The sequence below is a fragment of the Amblyomma americanum genome, chromosome 9 (assembly GCF_052857255.1).
Source record: "Amblyomma americanum isolate KBUSLIRL-KWMA chromosome 9, ASM5285725v1, whole genome shotgun sequence".
In the NCBI taxonomy this organism is placed as follows: Eukaryota; Metazoa; Arthropoda; class Arachnida; order Ixodida; family Ixodidae; genus Amblyomma; species Amblyomma americanum.
This window is the reverse complement of record NC_135505.1, coordinates 136,384,447-136,401,188: the sequence shown is the minus strand read 5'-3', so window position 1 is coordinate 136,401,188 and position 16,742 is coordinate 136,384,447. Positions and strand designations below refer to the sequence as shown.

The 16,742-nt window shown below is 47.5% G+C and overlaps 2 protein-coding genes across 5 annotated transcripts in view; one reads left to right on the top strand and one right to left on the bottom strand.

Annotated features, from left to right (window-relative positions):
- Positions 1–15,217, bottom strand: part of LOC144104499 (WD repeat-containing protein 26) — a 42,615-nt gene extending 27,398 nt beyond the window's left edge. Inside the window, exons 1-7 of one of the 4 annotated variants that reach the window (XM_077637566.1) lie at positions 15,035–15,217; positions 13,326–14,379; positions 8,099–8,198; positions 5,388–5,441; positions 4,147–4,283; positions 2,353–2,450; positions 241–446 (exon numbers count right to left, since the gene is read on the bottom strand). In XM_077637566.1, coding sequence (XP_077493692.1) covers positions 241–446; positions 2,353–2,450; positions 4,147–4,283; positions 5,388–5,441; positions 8,099–8,198; positions 13,326–13,498 — 768 coding nt within the window. In that variant the 5' untranslated portion in view covers positions 13,499–14,379; positions 15,035–15,217. Of the gene's footprint in view, positions 1–240; positions 447–2,352; positions 2,451–4,146; positions 4,284–5,384; positions 5,442–8,098; positions 8,199–13,325; positions 14,380–14,739 lie in introns of all 4 variants that reach the window. The other 3 variants (XM_077637563.1, XM_077637562.1, XM_077637564.1) reach the window with 3 other exon arrangements.
- Positions 15,218–15,236: 19 nt separating this feature from the next.
- On the top strand, positions 15,237–15,953 carry mRpL33 (mitochondrial ribosomal protein L33). Its single transcript, XM_077637571.1, has 3 exons — positions 15,237–15,419; positions 15,520–15,623; positions 15,836–15,953. Exons 1-3 carry the CDS (start codon positions 15,247–15,249, stop codon positions 15,886–15,888), a joined length of 330 nt encoding a protein of 109 aa, XP_077493697.1. The 5' UTR covers positions 15,237–15,246; the 3' UTR covers positions 15,889–15,953.
- Positions 15,954–16,742: the final 789 nt, after the last annotated feature.

Here is a 16,742-nt window from a genome sequence, read left to right as displayed (position 1 = left end):
AACACTGGGAGATAAGCATTCCATGCTGAATCTTGACGGCGATTCAGAGTTGACCAATTAAGTTAGTACAAGGTCACAGTAAGAAAACACAATTGGGAGCTGGGGCACAGCACTCTTGCTCAGCTGTCCACCCCGTATGGGTTGAAACTTCCGAAAAAAGAAAGCTCCAGCCAGCTGCATTCCACACCATCACCCTGGCGCAACATCAACGCAGATTCCTACGAATCCCAGAGAGCGTACCTGAATGGTGCGGGTGGGGAAGCGCTCTCGGGGGCAGACATGGTCGGAGAGGAGGGTGATGCTGTCATCCAGCGTTAAAGGCGGGTCGCCGCGCAGACGCAGGGGGACATTGTGGTAGGCGCAGCGGTCGTGCTGAAACTCCACCGCCTGCGCCAGCAGCACCCGCAGCCGCCGAGGGGGAAGCATCACATTGGCTGGCAGGAAGCCTACATGTGGAAACAATGCAAAAAGAAAACTGCAAAATACAAAGCACACATGCAAGAATACCAGCCCATATACTACTCGGGTTCAGGTGGCAAAGGGATACCTGAAGGAGCAAACTAGGTACATATACATCTCGGGTTCAGGAGGCAAAGGGATAGCTGAAGGAGCAAACTAGGTACTACTCCTTAGGGCTTGAGAATTTATGGGCAGAGAAATGGAGGAGCTCCTCACAATGCACGCATGAAAGAAGCCAACAGTGACTAAAGCCAAGGATGGCATATGGGAAAGTCTTTTTTTTATTATTAGTGATGTTGAACAGAGTGCAAAATCAGCAACTTAATCATTATTTGGATGCCAAGTAATTTAACAGAAAGTAGAAGAAAACCCGTCCACAAACGGCAGCTCCTGGTACTGTTGTACTCCTGAGCATCCTTAGGGCTCAGTTACTTTGCTGGCAACTGATAAAAAGTTCACAACAAAATCTGTGCACACCACCTGGCAAGTCTGTGTGCACCACCTGGCAAGTCCTGAAGGGACACCGAGATAAAATTGAAGTTGGCCTGTATGAGCAGCAAAGCAGAAGTTTGGGCTAGTTGGTAAATATTCACGGTGAAAAAAAAAAAAAAAAAGGCACAAACTAAATGGGACAACAACAGGAGGAGGACACCACACACGCTGCATCAACAGGCTATGGTTTTCTAACGACAGAGAGCCCACTCTCACCAGAAAAGGTTGTTTCACAAGCTATAAAAGAAAAAAAAATGAAACGCAGGTGTTCCCCATTAGCGGTAGATTTCACGAGCAAACTGCAGTGATGTCAAGACCCTTTTATTTTTTTCACGCAGATCTCCGATGTTCGGCTACACTACATTTTATGTCCCGTGTTCAAATTGAGTAGCAGGGAAAAAAAATGTCCCAATTTTAAAAACCAAATTTCTCAGCCGAAAAAAACATCAACGCAACTGCAAAGAGCCAATCAATCAGTTTTTACTAGGAACAAAAATTAGAGTTGGCAACGCCGCACAACTACTATTTTCTTTGACACAGTCAAATGTGAAATGTGTGTTGTTCATTAAAACGCCCCCCAAAGTATATCTGACAACGATGGCCTCATCCTCTCCTCAAATCATGCAGTCATAATACCAGCTAGCTAAAGCCACCACTCAGACCTCGTTCCCTGCATTTAAAATTAAATAAAAATCATGCAATTCAGCCACAAACTAGCCTTCCTCGTCAATAAACTCGGGCAGCTCTTACTTTCTGCCACCTTCTAGGCTCTACAATGGCCTCCTCAGCAACGCTCAACAAAAATATGTAGCTGAAAGAACAAAACCTGAAAGTGAACAAGAACAAAACAGAGCACTGCACTTGAAAACCCACCCCCGTCCACTTACCAGGCAATGCTATTTCCTCACTCTATACAGGTCTCATTACTGGAAACCTGCCTACACGGTATGTTTCTTGAGAGAAAGCGATAAACCACAGCCTGTGCTTTGCTTCAATTATGCAAGCCCACTTCATTCAGTGCCAGCGAAGGTGCCACAGGGCGACAGTGGCCAAAAACAATTTTCTAACCAACTCCATGCTCCAATCAAGCAACTCAAACTCCCTCAATTCATTCATCTCACTCAAATGAAGAGCACTCAAACTCAATCTATTTTAAGCAAAAGTTGCCTCAAACATTTCCACCTACATGTTCGAATTACACAGCCCAAATGTTCGAATGTTACTAACTGCACACAATGCCTGGCAAACCCCAGTCAACAAATGAAGCAGAAAAGGGCCTCGATCACTACCATCATCATCATACAAATTGCTCTTGACTGTGCATGCATTGATGGACTACTAGTTTTTAGACGGACTCCAGCCGGAGCAGACATCGATCGCGCCACTGCTGTTTCAACTCACCATGGAGTTTCTCCATGAGCTTGAGCCGAGATGCGGGGCCCTTGCCATCCCAATGGGACATGGACCGCAGCTCTTCCGCGCTGCCACACATGATGTAGCTGCAGGGCAGGCAGGGCAACCGAAAAGAGAAAAAATGCCATAAGCCGATTACTCAAGATGAGGTAGAGAGAGAACTGAATCCCACAGATGAAAAATACGAGAACCAACCATAAATCAATCAATCCGCCAATTAAGCAAGCATAACGATGTTTCAGTTCCCACACAGAGGACTTGCTCACAATAAACGATCTAGTTCACAACGTCATCAAGATTTTATTTAGTACACTTATGCTTGGTATTCTCGTTTCCCAGTCTGCATGCCTATCTTCAACCAGATGGGCTGCCCACAAACTATACTCCAAAGGGCGATTCACGGCTAAACAAATATGGCTGGATCCGAGTGCTCTATATGGACATGTCACCGCGAAATGAACTCAGACAATGACAAATGAAGGGAATGGCCCAACATCATAGGGCTTGAGTTTGCTTTTCCCCTCTGCCAAAATACTTGTCCTGTGTAACAGGGCTTAGGCTATTGCGCTAAGTCTTTTTCAACGAGTTAGTGCACTGAAACTCTCATGATGCCGTTTCTCTGTACTATACATTAGCACCACACGTCACACACATCATGCAGATGTTACTCCCGAGCTGGCGTGAACAGAAAGCAAAACAAAATGTGCCGCCAAAAGCATTTTCTCCGCACATCTTCTTGTTTGCACAAACTAGCAACCAGGAAAATGCACTGCATGTCAATTACACTGCAGAAGAATTCATTGAAACACTGAAAAGTTCACTTCAGGAGAAGCCATTTAAAGAGGCAGTCATTAAAAGGCTGCTCCTGCAAATGAAATCTGTAGCCTGCTTCGTGCGACCTTTTGTGGTCAACTGCATCATGCATAATATCCCGTTACTTTTATAAGCCTTGTGCACTTTGGCAGCTCCAACAAGAACAGACTCGTCAAGTATGGACATAAAATGCATCTGGACCCTCCCTCACCAGCTTTCAGTTCAGCACGTGATAACACATGGCATTACAACAGTTCACGCTGAAAAGCAGCGAAGAATAACAGGACATGTCAAAAAAAAGACACGGCACGAGCAGTGTGAGTGCCCATCACCGCCACACAGTTGCTCGCGTGGTTCCAGAGCCAATGGCTCTCGTGCATCGGAAGCAGGGATGGCGGAGAGTGCGGGCGACACAAGGCAAAGAGTCAGTTTCGCGGGGCAACAGCAGCAGTCAGACCGAGAGAGGAAACATGTGGAAAAAAAAAAAGGCAGGTGCCTCTGTGATCGGTCTAGCAACACTGGCGGGGCGCAGTTCTTGCTCAGCTGCAGTGCCCCCCCTTCCCCCACTGTCCCCACCCCACTCGCAGCCGCGTTGCTAGGGCCACAGCGGAGGTGGTGGCAGCTGCTGCCGCATTCACGCTACCAACACAAACGTGAAATGTTTCTCTGTGTTTATGACTTCAAGTAAGGGGGTTTACAGTAAACATTTTCAAGATGATTCCACCTACATTTATTTCACATTTTGGTTTCCGTTCTGCACTGTCCTTTTGTAACGAAATCTTGGATGTAATGAGTAAATCCTGGACTTTTTAAATTTCGTTATATCCAGGTTTAACTGTACTCAACAGCAGTGATTACAGCGTTTTTAAAACCTCAGCCTTTTTTAAAAAAACATGACAGGTACGTGCGAATGATTCTCCTCTTGATTATCAAATGAAAATGGGCACTGTCCCCATCAGAGCTGCTGACCTGGAGAGCTCGTGGACGCGCTCCGTCTTGTGCCGCAGGGGCGTGAGCCCATGCCTGAGGCACTGGAGTGCCTCCAGTAGCCGGCCTTCCTCCAGGTGCTCGAGGTACTTCTGTTCCTGCAGCAGGAACTGCATCTCCTGGTGGTGGTGGAAGATGGGAGAGGGATAGAAGGCGCCAATCAATAATCACCGGAAATGTTAGCCAGGTTAATCGACCCAGCAGGCTACCCCTGATGACGATGATAAAGAGGACACAAAACACTCGTGCAAAAACCAACGCGCGTGAAATTACACAAACACATTAATTTCCAGAGTTGTTCTGAAAATCTTTAACAGGGCCTTTCCTGCAAGTAGTGCTGAGGCCAAATTACACCGTGCTATGCCTGCAGTCAAAAGCATATAGACCGAAACAGCCACGGTAAAGAACGTCATCACTGCCTTTGTACACAGCCCGGAATCAATACATGTGGCCTGATTTTAAGTGTGTGCATTACGCTGCATGCATCAAATTTCAAGCATTGTGCACTGCATGCAAAGAAAACGTTTTTCCCCACCCAGTTGCGCTTCGTGTTTGGTGAACTTCCGATGGTGGGCGTACATTTTTCCAGGTTCAAGACGCAGCCCTGACACAGACTTAATTCGGCGCTCACCCGAGCTTCTACACTGACATAGAACGACTGCAGCTACAAATCAAACTTTCAAGATTTTTCCTCTTTTTATCTCCTGGTGGGAGCAGGCTTACAGGTAATGCGCCAGTTAAAAGCGGTTGCCGGGCAACTTTTTGGCAAAAATATGTGAAGGAGATTGACGCAAAGCAAAATGAACAATCAGAAGTGCCAGCATTTCACGTCAGTGAACCCAACAGTGTATCTGCACAATGTGGCAGCTATATTTAGCCTCCGCAACATGCGCTGTCTTGGTATTACTGACAGAAAATCACGAGCTGTCCTCATCACTACCACTTCATTGTGATCATGTCATCACACTAATGATGACATTTCACTAAATATCATAAGAATGGTTTCAGACTGACAATGACAATGATGTTCTGCCACTCATCTCCACTTAGCCCTCTCCTTTGCCAGCCCAGGCCACAATTATTGCCACCAGACAATCAGCCTCCCCCCAGCTGTCTCTCCTCCCTCCCCTTCGGATCCATGCCAGGCTACTCAGCGCAACAAACGCGAGACTGGCTCTGCTCACGCGCTGCGAACGCGCAATAATAATGAACGCCCTCACCACGATTGACTGGGTCATCTCAAGGAGAGGCTTCAGGTCGTTGAGATCCCCTTCGGCCTGAAATTTACAAGAGATGCACATTAAGACCGGCAGGTGTTCAATACTGAGAACAGCTAGCACTCATTCTTCTAAGAAACCAAAGCCATTGGCACCGCTGCATTGTCATAAAAAACGTGCCACAACAGAGCGATTTGTTTAGATTGTAATGCCCGAGTGGACAAATTATCAGACAGGAAGGCAAATGCCATCTTACAATGCACAAAGCAAGAATCATGCTTAGTGACAAGCTAAGCACCCCACGCCAACAAGTGCTGAGTGGGGAAATTAAGTTTTAACAAATTAAATTGCAATTACATAGTACCACCAATGGCGACTGCAAACTCTGAGATTGCCATCAACTGATGATAGGCACCGGCTCATTCAAAACTTAAAAAGGAAATCTGCAGTTGCCGTTCAAAACAAGCAGTAGCAACATCACTGTGCAAGGGCAATACTGTAGACAGAACCGCCAGCACAATGAGGCTAGGTTCAGCCAGGTAACAATGTAGAAAATGCACTGTTTCAGCAGCCAGTGCCCAAGCTATATTACATACAACTTCTGGCTCATACAATGCAGTGCATTGACCTTTGTTCACAACAATCCCTTCTGTACAGCATCTGTAAAAATTTCTATAACCTGCTGCATTTACTGTTTCTCTAACTTGCCTTACTGTGCGTGTTTTTTTATCCTTGACATCACTTGTTGCTTTGCACCTGCAGCTTCCTCTGTTACTACACTGTTTCGATAAAGTTGAGGAAATACTTGTGGCCAACCAGATGAGGGGATACATACATATTATACTTTGTTTTTCACTGACCACATCCTCACGTACACTAATCATTCTACTTAGGATGGCCTAGCAAGAATTAACAAGGTTGATGCTTTGATACTGTAAGTCTACAAAGTTCAATGCTTGACTCTATGTTGCTTTTGCACAGGCATAGGAATTTTAACCATGCATTTGTGACTGTAACACCTATCTTGGCATGTGCAGAGAGTATGGATAAACAAACAATATAAACAGAAACTATCATGCATTTGTGTTGCGCACACTGCAAACAAAAAAAGAAGATATAAACAGCTATGAAAGTCAAAAAGAGAAATGGCTGCTCCAACATAACACAAGAATCACTACACATGAAATTGAGCATCATGCCATACGTCGCCACCTGTTCAGCATAACACAACGAGAATTCAGTAGTGAATGCACTCTAAACACCCTCTCGCAAAATGTGCTCTGAATGTGCAATTGTGTAAGGTACATAGGTGGATTTCTCGGAAACGTCTCGTCCTTCGAGTTTCCTTCAAGACCATGGGAGAGAGCTGCAATGAACAAGGTTGAGGACTGGGCGAGTTGGTAATTATTCATTTTAAACCAGCCAGAAGACGCGACACAAAGGAAGAAGCAAACAAGACGAGGCTGGACTAACAACTGAAGTTGTTAGTCCAGCCTCGTCTTGTTTGCTTCTTCCTTTGTGTCGCGTCTTCTGGCTGGTTTAAAATGCAATGAACCTGTCCTTCAAAAGCTACTGGTGGTTAATCATTACTGATTATTACTCCAGATATCTGGAACTGACTCGTCTAAAGAAACTATCATCTAGTACAGTGATCAATCACTGCAAATCAATTTTCGCCCGGCACGGCATTCCAGAGGTGGTGGTCTCCGATAATGGTCCGCAGTTCTCGTCCTCTGACTTCGTTAAGTTTGCTCCAGAATACGGGTTCAAACATGTCACATCAAGACCACAATACCCTTAGAGCAACGGACTCACTGAGGCTGCGGTAAAAATCATCAAAACTTCAATGAAGAAGACCCAAGGCCCTCTTGTCATACAGGTCAACTCCACTGAAAAATGGAGGCGGCTGCGGACAAAGATTCCTCAGACTCCCAAAAGGCTTGTTCCCTGTTTGCCAGACTCCACTAAACTTCGGAACTTTGCAACCCAACACCACGAACAGTAGCGAAGGAACTACGATAGACGACATGACGTACGGCAACTTCCGACCCTACTGGAAGGAGATGAAGTCTGGGTTACAGACTTAAAGCAAAAAGGGAACGTGGTGGCGCCCGCAAGCGAGCACAGGTCATATATAGTTGACACTGGGAACGGCACTATACGGCGAAATCGAACCCATCTTATCCCTTTTCTCAAGCCTGCGGAACAGGAGAGAGACAACCAAGGCGTCGTACACGAGGAATCTCTCCCTGGAACTTCAGTTTCTCCAGAATATACACAAACAACCTGCGCTGACGCCTCCCACCGGCACACCAGGTGTGGACGCTGCGTCATTCCTGCCAAGAGTTTGCTTTTCTGTCAGGGGAGATGTTGAAGGCAGTAGCCGCATGCAGTGGCTAGGCAGTCTGCTTGGCTTGGCTTGGCTGCGCTGCTGCAGACTTGTGCAAGACTCGCGGCGGCTGGCATGCGTCTCGTGCTCGTGCCGGTATTCGCCTGGCTGGAATAAACCTGTCCGGCTGGCATCTCAACACAACCCACTAGGCCATCATTGTGATTCTAACAGCAATCTCTAACTACTATCCAACGCAGAAGCAGCAAGCTGAGGCTTCCACAACAACAACACCCAACAGAAAATACACTCGAATTGCAGTGACAGACCACAGTTAACCACACTGTGGACACAACTTTGCTCAAGAACAAATGGCAAGTGACCACACCTTTGTCCAGTCTCCCTCCATAACGTGCATCTGGAATTTAGCTGCGGCCGGATGGTCCAAGCCACAGCCGGATTCCTGGGTGAGCTGTTCCGCTGTCCGGCTACAAGACAAGGCAAATCACATGGGTCAAGCTGCTGGTCAGCCACAGTTGTTTAACAATTTGTGTACAACCGCTACCAAAAGATTATGAAGACCAATATAAGTGAAAAAAAAAAATCCAATCAGCATTTTTAAACACAACCCAGAATAGATCCATGCAGCATAATTTCAGTGTGTTCTATTTACACAGTGCACCATTACGATGGCAGGTGTACGTTTGCCTCAAAGCATCACCATGAGCCACAAATGAAAAAGTCTACGCAACACCCTATGCACATCCTGAGTGCATTGTAATTGCACGAGTTAGCTGGAAGTGTTGCTTGAACGCTCCATGTACACTAGTACCACAGAGGCAATGTTTGACCAGTGAAAAATCAAGGAAAGGAGCTCTCATGCCAAGGATGGTGGCAGTGAACTTGCTTCAGAATGTATGAACATCAGGGCGTTTCCTAACCTTTTCCCCCCTTCATGACATGGGCAGTAAAAGACAGCTATATTACGCAGCGAAACAGAAAGCTACAGGCTTCTTTCACACGTGCCTCGAGCACAACCCATGGACTCCCAATGGATTTCATTCCCGATAAGATGCAACCACTACAGGATACACCAAAAGCCTCTTCCAGAAATCACACAGGCGTCCCATAACAAAATCTTAGCAACTGCACCGCACTGTTGGGCCAATAGGATTTCTGCACAAATTTTTGGGCCCATATCTTCACTTATTTGGAACAATGCATTTGCTGAGACATTTAAACAGCAAAACTATTGTCCAATACAACTCAAGTACGAAGCAGCTAATGCCCCAACCCCTAAGCCAATGTCGTCGACCTACTGGCAATCTTCCAGTTAAATCCCCTGCCAGTGGCTTGCAATGCCCCACTAACAGGTGCAAGACCATGGACCATGTCATGACAACAGGTCGGTGAAATTGGGGGACCTTCTTTCAGAAGCATTTGCCACTGCGTTCTTGAGTTGTACCCGACTACAGCGAACTCGCCCGCACTCTTATACATGCAAGAAAAACGTGGCAGCCAAGGTTCCCCCCTGAAGAGACTACACAGAAGCTCACAAAGAGACATATCTGGCCATGGGCCCATAAACATGTGCAGATGCTATGGTCTACTTTGAAACCCTCTTTTTTTTTACTTTGCATGTAACTATACAATGTTTTATCTCTCTCTTTCTCTCCCTCCATAATTTTAGCCATGACACAGTGCTTTAAAAATTTCACTCCATTGCAGATTGAACTCATCACAGTGGCCAAATTATGACGGGACAGACCACAAGAGTGTCTATGTACCAATTTCGTCAACCAAGCTGCACATCACACAAGCCTGAGTCACTTACACAAATGCCCTTTTATCACATTCCACTTAAGCGTCATTCAAGGCCCACAGGGCAAATTGAAAGTTGGCTATTCAAAGACTGACAGAGAACTTTAACCCAAAAGGGATGGGGGCAGTGGGGGACGTCCTAGGCTGGGTAGGCCTCCACTACCTTCTGATCCCAATCTAGGTGCAAGGACCACAGGCAGCCAATTTTATTGCACATTTGCTTCATTCAAATGGTGCATTAGACATTAAAATACATCACTGTTTGGGTACTAGCCTACAACCTCTAAAGAGTTACAATTCAGTTTCTTCTCTCATGCTGTTTCGGTTTCATCAACCGAATGATGAGTGTGATGTGCAGTTGAACTTCAGGTCACATGGGGCCCAGAAAAATGGCAATATACTCTCAGATACATAGTTTTAACTTATTACAGCACTAACCAGCCTAGTTCGAGAGCCAGAATTACAGCAAACGATGTATCAGCAGTTATATTGCCACTTTTTAGTGACACGTGACCCAAAGTTCAACTACACGTCACAGCCATCGTTCTGTTGATGAAACCGAAACCAAAACAGTGTCAACAAGAAATTCAATCATAAATTATTTAGCAGTCGTAGGCGAATACCACAGCGCGCTTCATGTATACCAATGCCTGACGCATCTTTTGAAAGAAAACATAAAAGCAAAACCTCGGCGTCTCAAACGTAATGACTGAAAAATGGCAGAGGTTACCTGTTCTCACAAAAACAGCGTCAACAAGAGATGCAATTATAAATTATTTAGCAGTCGTAGGCAAATACCACAGGGCGCTCCATGTATACCAATGTCTGACGCATCATTTGAAAGAAACCATAAAAGCAAAACCTTGGTGTCTTGAACGTAATGACTGAAAAATGCCAGAGGTTACCTGTTCTCACATTCAGTAATGGAAACGAATCCAAGGAGTAATATCTCCTTTCAGCTTTGAGTTTTGAGCTGTGAATATGTTACCACACTCAAAAAAAATTTTTCACCATATTAGGAGGTTTGCTCTGTGTGTGTTGTAGAGGACATCATGTCACAGGCATCATATAGCTTTTATGGAATAGGTTTGAACGCATGGTTTGCACATGACACCACTGGCACCACGATGGTGAACCATGGCTAGCTTCTGCAGTGCAGGCCGTACCAGGTGGCGATAAGTGGACTATGGAAAGCTGCACTTTCTCGCACTGCTACTGGTTCACCACCATGGTGGCAGCTGTGACGCTGATGCGAGCTAGGCATAGAAAAGCAGATTTTTGCTGTGTTCTCAGTAACAGACATAGCAGCCACTAAGAACGTCAGTGCAAGCTCATCTGGAGCAAAAAAAAAAAAAAAACTTGAGGCAGGGCATTTTGAAATGAATGGCAATCTTCCAAGCAGTACTAGTAGTAAGCAACTTTAGGACACGAATTAACCGAGAATTCACGTGGGAAGACACGGTGGACAAGGAAGTAACTACAAGCCAAGCAATGCCGGAAGTTGGCAGAGTTGGTGCACGTCCAGGATGAAAAACAACGTGAAGGGAAGACAAAAGACGTCTGCGTCGTCCTGTCCGTCTTGCCTCTTCCGTTCGTTCTATACTTTTTTCACCATGACAGCAAGCCAGTGGATGGATTCCCACACTCCACTAGTTCAATTTAGCAGACCACCCTACCTCAACTTCTTTCCACAATGACTGCGCACATACACACCTGGCCAGAAAATGCCCATCTGCCACATTCAGCCTATCTGCCCCCCCCCCCCCCCCCCCGCTTTGATTTTTTTCTTTTAACTCGCAGTCAACCGCCGCTTTCTGGAAGCGGACATCCGCTCTCTACGCCACGTAATACGCCAAAGCAAACGGCTCGCCTGTAGGCACAACCGTCCACGACAGCTAGCTTCATTTTTTTGTTATTACTAACATTATCATCGCGTGCAAACACAGCCCCTACGCTTATCACAAAGACGATATCGTAACGCTCGCGACGCAAATAGCGCCTACGTGTGCACCATACGAAACCGCACAGCACCGCAGCCGAACTGTTCGCTAACGAAGACATTGCGTCGTAACACCGAATTAAACCACACGCAAACGCGAGAAAAGCCGCTAAAGTGCGGTTAAGTGCGAAACCTTGAGCGATAATATGCAGAAAATATTGTTTCTGGCGGGCCTGCATTCTTTACTTAGGCGGGCTTCCGGACGTCCGATAAAGCACCACTCTCGGAGGCCGTACGCTACCGGCTGTATTACGAGGCTTGACATTGCTATCCCACCACACAACCGAAAGTTTTTTTGTTTTTTTAGCTCATTTCGCGACGCTACAAACGCGATGACGAAACCGTTTGCCAGCGAAGCCATCGCCGGAATATTGCGCACCTCCCCCCCCCTCCCCCTCAAACTGCCACAAAAACTAAAAAAAGAAAGGAAACCGGAAATCAAGCTAAGATTTTCTGGGAAACAGCTGACTCGACACTAGTGTAGCTCGACATTCAACAAAGCGCCGTCATTGTGCAAACGCCGCGCATGACGTGAACAGCTGACTCGCGAGAGGTGGTACGCTACCGCCAACCCCACGGAAATCGGCACCGAGTTTGCTAAACGTAACGGCTGTGACGTTTCGGACAACCGCACCAACGTACCCCACACTAACTAGCTGCTTATTCGCTCTTTATGAAGCGTCAAAAGCGAAACTACTACCGCGTAGTACAGAGCAGCTGCAGCGTCTTCCGTGACGCAACCACAGTGCAACCACACTGCATCTCGGTTGAAGACACCAACAGTCAGCGCGAGGAGCATATAGCAAAACAGCCAGCAAATTCTTCCTGTGTCGTTAACCCCCCCTTCGATAACACGCGAACTGCATGAACGTCGTAAACACAGTTAGAAATGCGCGGTTCACGAACCCGTCGCTTCATCCTGTCCAGTCCCATGCTACAGCAAGTTCAAGGGCGGCGGAGCTGACCGACTCGCTGGCCGTGAGTTATGGTCCGCAAAACACCGCGCGAACAAAGCCTCCCGCAAAACGGCGACAAGGAACAAAGCGCGGGCTTTCTTCTTTCCGGAAGGAGGTTCAAGGTTCGAGTGCCTCGAAATAGGAGACGTGGGCCCCAGTCGGGGAGGGGCTCCCACCGCTCTATCAGAGTTTTAGAAATAGCGATTCATATTACTTCCATTCATTCGTATTCTTTTCTTTCATTCACCTCGAAGCTAGTCCACTGCTCTCACACACCGTTCCGGTCCTGGACAACTTTCTGCTGTTATGCACATATGTACGAAAACTGTACGCGGGTTATAACCCCCCTGATTGTTTTTCTTAGTTTCGTTTCTTTAAGCACTGCAGTTATGAATGAACCCTTTGTTGCCGCCATCAACAAAGATGACAGAACAGTACAGCAGCAGTCGAAAGGAAGTCGAACTCGAAGGAGACTAAAATTATGTTCCAATTATGACGGTTCGATCTAGGGGAGTGTTTATCTACACACCCACTGTGTCAATCAAAGCAGAGAGTCATTCAAAGGTGGGAGGTATAGAAGGGTCGAGGGGAAGGTGTTACGAAAAAAGCAAACGATAATGAACGAAGCACTCGAAAATTCATAGCACTCTACCGTGAATAGCACAACAAATGAAATACAGAAGTGCCGAAAAGTCAATTAACGAATTTAAATAACGTACGGCACTGACATTGCAGGCCCATAATTATCCCAAATGCATTTTTCGCCAATGGGAACCACAACATGTCAGCCGAGTTCGAATAAAGAGGCGCTTCGAGTTAAGCGAGAACTGCACACTCACTTGAGGCCGAGGTCTCGCAGGTGCTGGCCGATGAGCCGTATGATGTCCTGCTCGGTGCGCGAGCTGTGGATGGTCTTGCTGGCGGTGGCGGCGGTCGCCACTTTCTCGACGGCGTTGGACGCGCTGGACTCGTCTCCATTCTGCAGAGGGTAGCAACCGTTCGTCGCTTGCATCACTGCCCCAACCCGCTGCTTCTTTCGCGGCGGAGACGAACCTTCGCCGTCCTGCTGCGTCTTCGCGCACGATGCCAGCCTTGATGCTCGCCGAACGGCCCTCTCCCCTTTGTTTCGTGATGAAAGGTAGTTTCCCTTCCCGCTCTTCTTTTTGTTTTTGTTTGCAGAGTTTCTCTCGTTGGCTCTTTGTTTTGGTTCGCCGTTCACCGCCTCCAGCGACGACCCACGTACGCCCGGGGTCCTACCGGGGACCCCCCCTTCCCCTGCAGTGCCCTTTCCCCGAACGGGACCTGTGCCTGCGGTAGAGCGCGCGGCTGTACTGAGCGTTGGGAAAGCAGCGCCGAATTTCCCAAGCGCTTCACCTCCTCCTCGTCAGGGCCTTTTTTTTTTCTTTCTCGAGGACTTACGCGACTCGCTCTCTCTCTCCCTCCTTTTTTGGATTTACGTCAGTGGCAGCGCCAGCTCCAATACACACGACGACCACGACACACACACACACGCACACGGGGGGGACTTGGTCTCCGTCCCCGCAAAGGCTGATATGCTGCGCGTCTCTGGTCGACGCACAGTGCTCTACGAACGCATGAAAACTGTGCGGATTTCACAGCCCCACCCCCCAAGAGGCCCCCACCAGCGTCAAGGCGCGAGCACAGTAACAACGACAAGCCTGGATGTGCGTAAGCAGGACCGTCGTCGTCGAAGTCGCTCGCTACTAGCACTGACGCTCAGGCTACGAGCAGCGGATAGCTGGTACAGCGCTACTCGACCCGACGACAACAGCAGTCAGCTGGCTGCCCGTCGGTGACGTCACGGCACGCGCGTTGCACGCTGGGTTGCCCTGCGGAGATCCAAGTGCCATTCCCAGCAGCCGCTTCGTAGCCCTGCGCAAACACAAAAAAGAGGTTCGAGCACTCACACTGCGTTGCGTTAGGACTGCTTAATACGTCTCTCTGCGCTAACGACGCACTTGACGCTCCGCTCGGTTCACGGAGCTCCTAACGCCTTGGCAACCGAGCTAAACCTTCGACGCGTACAGCATGCTGAGTGCGCGTTCGGTTTCGTCCGCGCCCGAAGTGCCGTATCCCCAGATTAAAGGGAAAACACTGGCCTAAACGAGCCTCCAGCTGGCTTCTCGACTCAACCTGGAATCGGCGAAAAATCCCGGAGGCTCTGCGAATTCGCGTGCGCGCCCGCGGCGATTCACCCAAGCGCGCTTTGGAGGAGAAAAACTGCCAGCTAACTTGTGAGGGGCTGGTCGTTAGTCACACATGGCGGACAGGGGCTGTTCACGGTCGTCCACAGGCAGCAGCAGCTACGGTGGTTTTGCGAGCTCTCGGCTGGGCTTAATTGGACTCGGCGCCTACGGGCTCGGTGACAGGCCTGCGCTCCGAAGCGAGCGGAGATGGCGAACGTCGCGCGAGCCCGCGCTCGGTGTCCCAGCGGATCGAAACAAGCACGGTATCAAAGCGCAAAGGCACCAGAAATATGCACGGATCTCACCACCACAACCAACCACCACACAAACAAAGAACGGACCCGTAATTGCAGCCGGAAATTCGTACGCGGTGGCGTTGGAAACAGGATTGTGCGCAATAATTGTGCGTTCTCAGCGCCTTCTATAAAGTAATCTCACCAAATTAAGCACGTAACGCTTTTTAGGTGCTTTTAGGAACACCTTAAATGTAAGAAAAGCTTCGAAAGTACTCTCTGCGCAAAGCGAAACTACGCAAGTTTTGGTTGTGTAGAACATGCCGAATCAACTTGACAGGCTAACATGGCGTCTGCCTAGTGGCGCATTTTTACCTTGTGGACGGACTTGGAGTTTAGGCGATCATCTTCGTTGTTTTTTACTCGGATCTGCGCTAATCAACGCAGTTTCAGTGAGCTCGGACCAAATCGCAATGGCAAAAGTTAAATCCAAGTGCGTGCCATCGTATTTATCACGACTTTGGAGGCCGTAGTTTTGAGTAACGGTGTGGCGATACTGAAAACTGTCTGCTACACGCTTCTGCCGATTGCAGGTTCCTCCTGGTGCTCCTCGAAAGCATCGTCTCGAAGCACAAATTCGTCCAGCGTCGAGCCCGCCTGGACGACAAACTCGAAGTTTGGAAGTTTGACCCATACAGTAAGTAGAAGCTCTCCTTCAATGCTATAACGCCGAATTCGTCGAAGGGTATTTGAAGAAGTTAATTGACCGTGGGGTTCCGACCGGATGCTATGTTTAATGTCGCCCTTTGCACGGAAACACTTAGCTTCATCAATTCGAAGAGCACAGGTGATCACGATCCGTTCATTCAGTCTGTAAATTACCAGCTACGCTTCTCTTATTCATTTCAGTCCAAAAATACAGCATATACAAGGAAGTCAAGAAGGTCAAGAGTCTGAAATAGCCGCAAGTCACCGGGATATCAACTTCATCTTGTACAGTGCTAAATAAATAGTGTCATGTAACCCATTTTTATTTCTTGCATAGTTCCCTTTGCATAATTCACGTGCTTATATATGACTCTTTTTCAAACACGCCACACCACAATGTGTCTGAGCTCAATGGCAATGTTTATGCGAAGGTGTGCAAATTGCACCTTCCAACATGGGAACTGAAACGCAGACCATACATAACATAAAAGAGCAAAACTGTTCAAAGATGCACAACTTGTGGGGAACCTGAAAATTTTGAACAGCAAACAAGTGTGAGCTAAAATGACAGTCATATCTCCGTCAGTTCTCTATTGTGCATAAGTGCAGCATTATTCACAAAAAGACTCGCGGCCTTACCAGTATGCATCATGTCTCAAGGAATGTTCTTGAGAGTACTTTCTTTTTCCAATGAATACACGTTGCCCATGTCAAAGATCGCAGGTTTGAACCCAACTGGGATAGAGGCTGCGACCTTGGGATGAGCAGCTCAACACCAAAGCCACCGCAGCGGGTGGTTCATGAGAAGAACCGAGGCATATTTCGATGGAGGCAAAATACAAAAACGGCCATGCGCTTTGTGATGTAGGTGCACATTAAAGAACCCCAGGTGGTCTTAATCCAGAGTCCAACTATGGCATCCCTCATGCCCATGTGTTTTCAGGACAAGTTAGCATTTCTTGTGAACCTTTCTAGCAGTGCAGATGCCAACAACTTTAAATACTGCAAGTAGTGACTCGCAATTATGTTGTACCAATATATTTTTGAACACAGCTGTACTTTTTCATTATATTTAATGCTTGGTTTCACTTAAGCTCAAGAAGGTTCA